Source organism: Acanthaster planci, linkage group LG07 (genome assembly GCF_054643075.1).
Source record: "Acanthaster planci isolate LZ-2023a linkage group LG07, COTS_SCS, whole genome shotgun sequence".
In the NCBI taxonomy this organism is placed as follows: Eukaryota; Metazoa; Echinodermata; class Asteroidea; order Valvatida; family Acanthasteridae; genus Acanthaster; species Acanthaster planci.
This window is the reverse complement of record NC_141783.1, coordinates 12,617,035-12,628,517: the sequence shown is the minus strand read 5'-3', so window position 1 is coordinate 12,628,517 and position 11,483 is coordinate 12,617,035. Positions and strand designations below refer to the sequence as shown.

General features: G+C 41.8%; 1 protein-coding gene across 1 annotated transcript in view; it reads left to right on the top strand.

Moving 5' to 3' along the window:
* LOC110981791 (uncharacterized) overlaps positions 1-11,483 on the top strand; it is a 169,160-nt gene that overhangs the window by 154,312 nt on the left and 3,365 nt on the right. The window contains exons 4-16 of the mRNA XM_087138851.1: positions 1,587-1,696; positions 2,153-2,226; positions 3,536-3,680; positions 4,009-4,065; positions 5,178-5,266; positions 5,793-5,841; positions 6,925-7,063; positions 7,196-7,413; positions 8,163-8,317; positions 8,658-8,746; positions 9,077-9,280; positions 9,708-9,798; positions 11,025-11,214. Coding sequence (XP_086994977.1) covers positions 1,604-1,696; positions 2,153-2,226; positions 3,536-3,680; positions 4,009-4,065; positions 5,178-5,266; positions 5,793-5,841; positions 6,925-7,063; positions 7,196-7,413; positions 8,163-8,317; positions 8,658-8,746; positions 9,077-9,280; positions 9,708-9,798; positions 11,025-11,214 — 1,593 coding nt within the window. The 5' untranslated portion in view covers positions 1,587-1,603. The remainder of the gene's footprint in view (positions 1-1,586; positions 1,697-2,152; positions 2,227-3,535; positions 3,681-4,008; positions 4,066-5,177; positions 5,267-5,792; positions 5,842-6,924; positions 7,064-7,195; positions 7,414-8,162; positions 8,318-8,657; positions 8,747-9,076; positions 9,281-9,707; positions 9,799-11,024; positions 11,215-11,483) is intronic.

The following is an 11,483-nucleotide window of genomic DNA, read 5'->3' as shown; positions in this document are numbered from 1 at the left end:
TTCTTACAAACTATTACTACCACAAATAATGAATTTCCTACCTGACAAGATGCAGACAGACATGGACAGAAGAGGCTATGGTTGGAGCAGAGTTAGGGCTCAAGTAAGGTTGGAATGTCTGAGGAGGTAGAAAAGGCCATTGAATGTCTTTCCACTCTGGCAACACTCTCGTCTCTGGAAATTATTCCTCTGATGTAGCTCTTCTGCCATGCAGACCACCCACCCTCTGGCCAGGGGTCACTCCATTGTCTGGCAGGAGGGGTGTGTAAGTTTAATGAGATGATATGATCTTAAAGACAGGTGAACAATAAGCGCCTAAGTGAAAGTGAAAGAAGAGAATTAACAGTCCCGGGTCTTAAAGTTACTTTTTACCTAGGGAGAACGAAACCAAGAGCATGTCTTTTTCAGGTGTCACCATTATATTTCATAGTTGTGTGTAGCACAGAGTAAGTGGCTTCAGTCATTCTGGCCACAGAATCGCCAAAGTCCATCACAAGTCCATCACAAGTCATTCAGTCTGGAGCCCAAATCACAGCCTATTCAAAGGCACTGCTGACAAAGCAACCCCTCGTGATATTAATCATTATCTGGTGACAGGACTTCTAACTGGACTTGTGAAGGAGTGCGGGATGGACTGTGGTATCTTGGAGGTAGAATCAGATTGCCTCCATGGCGGTATGGTATGGACTTATCTTCATCACTTGGCAGGAGATATGTCAGTTGAAGGAGTTTGTCAGAGGTTCTCAGCTCTGTGATAACATTAATAGTGGTTTTGTCAGCATTTCACATGTGAGTTTACAAATGTCAACTTAGTAACATTGTCAAGGGTGAGATTGCTCAGCTTTTAGGCTTACATGTATTTCAGATTTTTTGTTTGGGATTTCAGCTTTTCGTCCTCACTGGCTGTGTCCAAAATATAGGAGATTTTCACAGTTAGGCTTCTGTATGCCTTTTTTCAGCTGTATTCAGCTATTTTTCCGATTGGTCAATCTCTTCCCTGCATACACTGTCGGGGTACACCTGTACAGTAGTTGGCATAAAGACATGTCACACATAGGATGGATGCAGGCAAGTCATCATGCTGTATTCAGTTGGCACAGTTGGCAGCAATGGCGTTTGGCATTTTGCTAGGACATTACTGTGCAGAGGAGAATAAGACATGGTAGAGCTAGAAAAGGTTGACCAGTGCAGAGACCACTGTGCACCAGAGGACATGTACATAAACACAATTAAACTCAAGTCAAAAAAGTCTGTGGCTGTTTGTTAGAGAGTGTGCTGCACTTGACCAGTGCACATGCGTGACCTGTGGTATTGCTTGGGGTGTTGGGAAAACTCGAAGGAAATATCACACAGATTTGTTCAATGAATCAAAACAAGCCGTATTTCCGCTCCATCTTGCCTTTTTTTTTCTTCGAAAGTCGCACTTTGTGGCCAAAATGGTACCATCTACAAGTAGTATATACCGGTAAGCATCAGGTCTTGTACATTGAAGTTAGCATATACTACGACAGAACTGTCTGGAGAAATTCTCCAGAGAAAGAAATCTGCTTTATTTGATGATATGATTTATCCTTTCTTTATTGCAGATCTTATTGCAGATCTTATGATGGCCGCTTCATGCCAATTTACCTATCTAACCGTAGCTGTCCTCCTGTCTATCCTGCATTCGTCATTCTGTTTCGTTGGAAAGAAAAAGGTTATTTTACTGCAAGGAAAACCTGATAGTGTGCTTAATTAAAAGAGAGACAAAGAATTTTAACTGTCGGCCATTAAGTAACTTTCTTAAGGTGCTTTGAAACTTCTTGGATCATCTCTTATAAACCTTAACATATTAACTCCAAGGAAGACAGTTGGAGAAGCACATTGGCAAGGAGCCATAGCCGTATCCCAAAACAAAGTTTTGAGGCCTAAACTTGTTTTCTGTTAGTTATGGGGAGAGGGACTTCATCGGATTTATTTGTGTAATTGGTAGCCCCCTGAGGTGTGAGGCAGCATCGTGAAATAGTCTGAGAAAGTTGTTTATCTTTTCCAAATACAAGAAAACTCTGGATCCCCCCTTCCTCCGATCTTTCAATGCTGTTATGGTTAAAACGAGTGCTTGTATTTCAATCATAAAGAAAGACAACTCTGGATTGATGGCATTGTGCTGTAGGTACTGGCTGATGTGACGAGCAACAAACTCACCAGAGAGCATGACGGCAGTTTTGGTCTTTGGTCATTTCACGGGTAAGATATACTTCATGTTGAATTTGGATAGGAAGGTAAAAATACCAGCACGTGTAGGTACGGCTCTGTTGTCAGGTTCCGACATGATGGGGCCACAGTAGTGGGGGGGGACACACCAGGCGAATAATACTTCCTTTTGATGCTTGTGGGGTTTTGGGGGAGGGGGGCTGGTTGGACCGGCTCCCTTTTAGTGATGGGCCAGCATATACGCATACATGTACATGTATTAGTAGTGATTCATTACTTTAAGAGAGAGTTCTTATGCAGTGTGTAACTTGCACCTTGCCACAGGATTTATGCAACAAATTTTGAAAGTAATACCATATTACCTGATCGGCTGCCGACAGGTTTTGTTCTGCAAATGCAAGATTCTCCCTTACATGACAACACTGCCTCTGTTGTTTGTTTTGTAACTCATGATTTACTGGTGATACCTCCTCTAAATAAGAATATTGTTGACAGACTGCTGGATTGCTAGACTGATGATCTAACAATTTGGTGGATCAAAGGACCCTCGCTGGAGTCCATATGGCCACTGTTGGACAGTTTTGGACTCACCAGTGGTCTACTAGATGTTGGTGTTGACTAAAATTCGACCATGGTGCAGGCTCTGAAGTTTTCTCTAAAATAACTCTATAGCTTTATTTATCTCTGCATTGATTGGTCACTAATTCACCCGCCCTCTTCTCATGGTGAAATTAGAATATAAACTTTCTCATTGGCTGAATGGTTAAGAGGTCTTGCATAATTCTGCCGACCAGCAGCATCTCTCCAAGGTGTCAGCGGGTTCCAACCCTGAATTGATTTATTCACACAGTAATCGAAGTTAACATTCAGGTTACTAAAAATACCCAGCCAAGAGTATTGGAAAGTTCACTCACACAACGGGTCTGGTATTGCACCAGGACTGACCATTGCCACGTTTGTAATTACAGCATAACACTGCCTTTTCAATTTGCGATGCATGAAGCAGCAAGCAACCTTGGGGTTATGAGAAAAGCCAGTTGACCTAAAAACACCATTACCCAGATAGTATAATACTCTTGCATGTCTATAAAAAGGGGGTGGCTGCTAAATTTTCTCATGTGTCAACCTATAGTTTTCACCACCGTAAAGAACAAATTTTGTGAGGTATTTTTTTCTTTGTGTGTCCAACTGTTCACTTTGCAAGTAGGCCTGGAAGGATGCAAGGGACTTTTCTGTGTGTGCAGTTCTCTTGATTTCCTGCTGGAATGTTGCTGATTGAATTGTGATATTGTCAAGTGTTTACACTTGCTGAATGTCTTGAATGACTTCCTGTCCATTTCAGGATGGCAGCCGAGAGCCATGCACAACAGACAGTGTTCACCTACAATGCTGATCTCCTCAGTACCAATGGTAGTCAACACATCAGTATCGCATCCACACTCTATCCATGGATGGGACTCACTTCTGACCAGGATCCGCTCTTCCAGGTATGTCGGCAGTTCTGGATCATTGTCAGGGGTGTCGTTTTGTCTTCACAACGGATAATGTTTTAATATTTCCTTACAAAGAGTAGAAACTTTGCTTTTTTTGAGGATAAAGTTTTTGACTTTACACCCATAAATCCCTTCGCCAGTTTTGGACCTTGGGGGTGCCACAGTACCAGCTGTTCTGGAATGGGGGAGGGCACTTCTCCGCATTCCCCCTTGCTAATGGTGACCAACTTTTACGTGGGATTATGTATAAAGTTGCTTCAGAAGTGTTATATGTTTGCTTTAGTGGGGATGAGGGTTGATTAATACATGTTTTTGTCTCAAGGAATATTTGTTCCTGCAAGGGAGGACGGCAGGCATCGATGGTTTTCTCCTTGAATGGGTAAGTCATTGAAGTGAACGTTGAGAGAAAAGCACAAGAAATGCTTCCTGTATCTTCCATTGGAAGATCAATACATGCTTGGGACGCACCCATGTCACACTCATGCTCACCTGTCTTTTAGTTTGACAGCTCTATTCAGTTTATTGAGGTGAATGCCAAGGCTTAGCATTTTTCTACCTGTAGTTAATTCCCTGTTAAATATTCTGTAATGCATCACCAGTTCCTCGCCCTATGAGAGTGTAGTGTAATCCCCGGTGACGAGTAAGGAATGAGGTGGTGAAGCCAAATTGGGGTTCCCGTGTCACTGTCAAGCCTGGTTTATTGTCGATTTTATTCTCCATCCAAGAAAAGACCTGCTAATACAAAATCATTAATGTGAACAAACATGAATCTTCGGTTCCATAAATTAAACTAACTACCAATTTCCATGATCAGTGCGGAATATGCTGGGACTACATGTTTACAACTTAACAAGTACATGGTGCGGACTGTACTTCCAAGGTCATAATACAGTGTACATACACGTACAGTTATAAAGGTGGAGGTACACGTACGTGCACCCCACATTGCCAAATTTAACATGCAACTTGCACCCTCCACCATAATTAATACCTGTTCATGTATAACATACCAGCCGATGTAGCCAATCTGCCCCTAGCCTAGGGACTCCTCACCCGCAATTCAGCAGATTTGCAGGACCATTCCAGGCCTCGAACATGGATCAACACAAGGTTGTCAACAAGATTTCAGACAAGATCCAAAGACCACTTAACATGCATATCCATGGGCACAGGAAACTTAACCAATCGCAGCTTAATCCCTCTATTAGGTGGTATGGACTATTAAAGTATTAGATATCTGCCCATATGCATTTTACCCACAGCTCCCGGATCCAAGCCATTCAATTTTATAAATTAATACATCATTAAACCTGGAACTATCTTTTGTGCCCCCACAACACTAAGATTGCTACACGGGTAACCGGGCCATTCATGGACGACATGACTAGCGCCCTCATGTGACTACACCATTCAACCACAATCAGAGAATCACCCCATCAGATAGATAGTGGCAGTGAATTGGAAAATACTATTCCGTGATCTTTTATTTAGGGACACATGAACCATTCAAGCAATGCAGCTCTACTACAGCTTTTGAGGATTGCAAAGAAATATGGGGCATTTACCCTTGGAATCAATTGGTAAGATTTTTACATGTACATGTACATCTCAATGAAAGCTTGTAACTTGAGCCAGACTTGCACTTTTTTTTCTATCCAAGCCCAATTTCACTCACTGTTTTAAACTCACTATAAACAAAGATCAAGATAAAGTATGAAATCATTAATCTATTTACCTGCGTGTCTTAGGTGAGGATAATTTGTTTTATGTTGAATATTATATGTAGATTTGATCTTTATTTTATTTATAATAAATATGATGGCTATTGCTAATGGTTCCTTTCCAATTGGGACCCACCACCCCCAAACCAGGCTGAAGTTGGTATTAGTGATGTTGGACAATTCCTCTCCTTCAGCTATTTTTTTTTTACACTTTGAAGTGATCCATGTTCAATCAAAACTTTGTCTACACTAAACTTCTTGCGGGCAGTGATAGCTGTAAAACTCCCATGAATATCTGAAGAGTGGAAGTTCCACTATTTTAGGGTTGTGAAATTGCCTACTTCAGCCTGGTTTGGGGATGGTGGGTCACAATTTTGCTATGCAGGTGTGATCACTGGCTTACAAAAGAGCTGAAGAATAAGACAAGTGCAGAGGTAGAGAACAGCTTCTTTCAGATCACTTAAAATTCTGTAGGCATCATTTATCTGCTCTGAGTGGAATTAAGAGAGAGCATGTTTTTACATAGCAATGATGTAAAAACATGCTCTCTCTTAATTTTCATAGCATTGATGGTCCTTTGGTGGAACCCCATGGCATGTGTGCAGGTTTACGGGCATTTGATGAAGCACTGAGCATACAGGACCAATTTGTGTTTGAATGCATGGTCTTTACTGTGTGCCTGGTCCTTGCATAAGCCTACTTGAAAGCTCCCCACCAGCCTGTCTCTTCTCTGCCGGTTAGGGAGCCCCTCCACTCTGGTTGGATAATGCCAAATGCCATGCTGCTTTTTGTCCACCACCTGTAATTCAATTCCTGCCCCCATGTGCCTGGATACATACGATTCACTCCGAAAAGGTGCTCATTCAGTAGTTGAGTGAATAGTTGTTACGTGGTCATTTGTTTCACTGGAGGAGTGTTTGGATCTAGCGGTCATTGTTTCCCATAGATCGTTATGACTATCAGCCACATCAGCGGGCCTGTATGCAGTCAAGTGGATCATATGGGGAGGGGCTAATAAAAAAAGAAGGGAAAGAAAGGAAAGTGAGTCCCCCTCCCCCCATCAATTTCAGTGACGCCCATGAATACTGCTGTCCCGTGCCAAGGTGGCTCCCCGGGCTGGTGCTGATCTGTGGTTCTCTGACATGGGAATGACTGAATATACTTTGAATCTCTGAATAGCAGGGATGCCAGTCTCTGCCACGAAGGGGCTAAAGTGACTTGCTAGGGGACACATCGTAGGACCAACAGCTGAGAATTTGAACTCCCAACTTCTACTTAGGAGTGGTGCAGCCCAACCACTTTACCACTCCTCTCTATTAGGAAAGAAATGCAAAATTAAATAGGTGGTAATTTCAGGTTCACCTTGAGGTTTACAAGATTTAACAGGGTTTTGTTTGGGTATATGAAGGTAAAGTTTTGCGTTACCCTTGTGTTGGGCTGCATTCCTGCCCTACCACCCCAGAAGCTGTGCCAGACTGAAGGAATTCTACTTTACTCGGTTTCATTCATGTGACTAGGTGGTTGATGCATTCCACAGCAACTTGCAGTATCTGGTTGACAGTGTATTCATCCATGGGCCTGATGTCATGCTGTACCATGGCAACCATCCTGTCATCTTCATCTTTGGAGGAGGACTGACATCAAAGCAATTCGCAGGTATCCATTTTTTTTCTTCACGTTTACCCGTACAGTGAAAAAAAATTCAAAGGCACTGGGAAGTTTATTTTAACCTGAAATAAATCAGATACAATATAACATTTAGCCTTCTGAAAAATCTCTGTGTTACAGAATTACTCAGCAAGCCCCTCAGTCTTCCTCCAGACATGGCCACCCCTATCTGGATTGGTTGCTACCTCAACTTTGCCTCCAGTCCTGCACTGTGGGAAGAATGGGGCAGGTTACTAAACGGTACTTTTGGGTGGGCTCCATTCGTTGAGAGGCCTACCCCCGCCAATATGTCCGAGTGGGACTACTATGGAACGGTGGAAGATGCTGTTCAGTATCAGGTATTTTGAAAAAAAAAATTAATCCATATGGATGTTGGATATACAATAAAACCCACCAACTGCCGACTGCTGTGATGTCAGATACGGCAATTTTACGTGGGAAAAAAGCATCATATCCATTGCAGATGGACATGATGCTTTGGTGTTTTTTTATTATATTGTGCCAATTTAGTCGAGAGACAAGAGTTGTGACCAACTCATTAAGACCCTGCTTTTATTCCATTTTTACCAACAAGTGGTTATGAATGAAGAGTTCTGCACAAGTTTTAGGAAGATCATTTTGGAAGTTTTAAAGGAGGTTTTTTGATAATAAACTGTAAAATAGAAAATGTGTAACCCTTATTTTTGGTCATGTTCTGGATGTGAATGCTGTCAGCTTTGCCAAGGTACCTAGTACTCAGTGTGAAAAAAGAGGATTTTCAGCGATGTGATGTAACAATTCCAAAATGAGTACTAGATTTTCATCAACTCAAATTATGTTACAGTGAGCATGATTTGATGGATACAACTTAATTTCCCAATAAATCTGAAGTTCTGTTGTGCAATAGCATGATGCGTGTTAGGCCTAGGTTTCCCTATGGTTGTAATGATTGGTGACAGCATGCAAGATTGGAGCAGTCTCTTTGTCTTTTAATGTCCAAACTAGGCTTTAAACCTTGTACTCCTTGTGATGACTGCTTGTTGTTTTCAGTGTGCTTTTCTTGAGTTGTCTCTGTCACTTCCATCCTTATGTTCTTTTCTCTCCCCAGAGGAATCTGAGCGAGTTTGGCAGTGACTGCGTGGCGAACGCTTCGTGTGTGTTATGGTGTGGGTCGGTCTCCCCTGGCTTTGACAACAGAGGCTGTGCAGGGTGGGGGCGGAGTCTGCGGTACCTCCCACGATTTGACCTGGAGACTCACCACAGGTTAGCGGGTAATCATGTCAGATTTGTGTCAAAAGTGTTGCAGTTGGAACTTGCTGAATGTGGTACAGTTTTGGGGAGGGATTAAGAACTGTGACATGAAAGGACGTTGCTTAAAAAAAATTCTAGAAGATTTGGAGTTTAAGGAAAAATTTACCTTGGCATACATTTTGCCACTCATCAAGTTCTCCCATTAGCATTATAAATTTTGAATTTAAATTTTGAATTCTAAAGAAATTTTATTAGATAGATGGCATGCACAGTCAACTTGTTCTTAAGAACCTTCCGTTACATTCCATATTCCTCTGTCTTCAAATTGTCTCTTTCTTTGGTCTTCTGTCAGAAGCACCTACATTGCTCAGTGGGAGTTCTACATTGAGCTAGCCTCGTCTCCAGATGTTCTTATCATCCCTACCATGAATGATTTCCCAGGTAAGGATCATGCTGTAGTAGTTTACATGTTTGGAACTTTCATTTCTTGAGGTCTCTTGAGGTCTTGAGTATAAGTCACAGCTCGGTGAAGCATCATTATGCTGTCAATATTCCCTAAATGATCTTTCTGTTGGAATGATAACAGATTTTCATCAAGACGATGCTATGTGCTTTGAAGAAGATACGGCGCTTTGCCCTTTTTTTTTCTCTAAATTTAATTTGTTTTCCTTTACTTTACGATACTGTCTGTTGTTTCTGCTTTCAGAAAATTTTGCTCAGTATTTCTCTTTTGATATTATCCAGCCTTGTCAATATTGGTTTTCCATGCAGAAGCCACCGTTCTTCTCCCCACCAGTCCTTCCCTGGGCACGTTACACAGCACAGCCTGGCTGTCAGCCAAATGGAAGAACATCAGCATGGACATCAGAGGCGTGTCCCTCCCTGCCACTTGGTTTAGTCTGTACTCTCAGGCTATGTTCCATTGGCTAACACCACGAGTGAATGGTGAGCCTTACAGTACGAGGACACAGTTCAGTAAGACCATTGTGCTATTTGGGGGACTTCCAAAGAAGTTTGAACGAGAATTGTTAGTCGGGACACAAGTCCTGTCAACATCTGATAATTTGGTAACTGTTTACAACTGATCAGGCACAGAACAGCCTAGTTCCCCCCTCCCCCCCGGTGTGAAATGGCCCGTAAATTGTGTTACTGGGACCAGCAGTTTGGTTCAGTCATAATTCCCTTTTAATTATGACAAGTAAGGAATTTTTTCAACTCTCTCACCCAGATCTTATAGGGTGTGTGAAAAGTCATTGACATGGGATCATTCTGCTGGGTTTTATATGTATCTTTAAAACTTGTTTAAGAAACCTGGCTAAAATTGTGATTTTTATAGACAATGTCTTTATAGGTCACATACAGTTTTGCCATAACTGGTTCACTCCTTTTATGTAATTTTTAGTGTCACACATCATCTTGGCCCTAGAGGAGACAGCGTTATTGATTAACAGCACACTGTATGTTAAAGCATCTAGCTGCCTCCATCACATTAGGTGTGTATGTCTTCTGCTTCTTTTAGTTTTATGGCTCAGTTTAAAGGTCAGGCATGGAAATCTTTCCAGTTTAAATGGAGATCCGTGTTTTTTTCCTTCAAATTTATGGTCTTCGAGTTCAGTGTAAAAATGCAATAAAATTTGGGGAGGGGGTTGTAAGGGAATAAATGTTGGTTGACCGCTTGGCGCTTAAAATTTCCTTTTATTCTCAGTGAAATTTGTACATGGAAACAGTATCTTTTTTTTTTTCACTTTTCTAATCCAAGTTGGAAAGCTAATGAACATGATGTATGTATTGCTTTGCCAGGACGTGGGCAATGTTTTGATTCACACATTGCTTTGGGACAGTGTATAAGCAATACCCTTCGAAATGTACGTATGCAGGAAACGAGGAACTATTTCGTGGATTCCCACAAAACTTGAATTCTGTTTACGTAGCCAAAGGAGGGGAACCAGTGAAGGTTAACGCGCAATAACGAGTGCAGTCACTTCACCCAAAAGTCACTTTGGGTGAATGCCTGGTCTCGCATGAAAACCTGACTCCAGTAAAAATCAAACTCTTGGCTGTTATTTGTTAATTCCTCTCATGTGAGATATCATTCTAATTATCATACTTGCGCATGCGCAATACTACCAATGAGTCTATATTTGCTGCACCGGTTACAAAGGCGAACTGACTTTCTTTCAAAGTGCCGCACCGACACATACGTACGTACACATAAAAAGTCAGGAAAAAAATCGAGGTCTTGGCGGAATGAGAGAAGTTCGTTGAGCTTGGAGCTGCCAATCCAAAAGAGCTAGACAAATCGGTAAAACAAGTGAAATCAGTTATGATGCGACAAGTTGTTACTGACGAATACGGAAAGTGAGCACATGGTGGGCGACTGCTTTCGCAAGCTTTACAATCCTTGAGAAGCATGGTGTGAGTGGTGTTGTATTTGTATCAAGTATAGCAGTTCCGGAGTAAAACATTGACAGCATGCAGCTCAGTACCATAAACAAATATCCTTGCTCTCGAGAAGATTTTGCTCCAATAACTTGAGGGCAAAGGGGCCAGGAATTGCCTCAGGTTGCACTACAGAGCATCTATAATCCGAAATTTACAAAGCTCTTATACCTTGCTGCTTGTTTACATGTACGTGCTTCACGATGTCAAATTCAAGACCCTAAGTAAAAACTGGAGTATTTCTTTTTACTTTGTGAAGATGAACGCTTTACCTCCCCAGGAAAAGTTTACAGAAACTCACGTCCCAGTTGAAGGTCACCAACATGACCCTGGACTTGCCAAGCAAGGGCCTGTACCCTACTGTGAAACCGACCACAGAAGCTGGCTCATATGTCGTCCGTAAGACTGAGGGATTGTTCCTAGCTGTTGATGAAGCAAGGGCTGCCGTACTGAGAGCGGCAAACTTTGAGGTGAGCTTCTGACCAAATATTTTGCTCTTAGAGTTCAGATTGAGTCTGTCAAAAATCAGATCAGAAATGAGGTCTCAAGTAAGCGTTCTGAAATGTGTTACCCAAGTATACACAAAATGTCTTTGTGAAAGTACTAAGCTTGCTGGTTAGTTTATGAAAAACTCCCATCTTTGTGAGCATTGTTCAAAATTTTCAGAGAACTTTTAGATTCTTGCCACTTCTGGCTGCCTGTGCATGAGAGTGTTAAAATGGATACTTAATTAATGTCA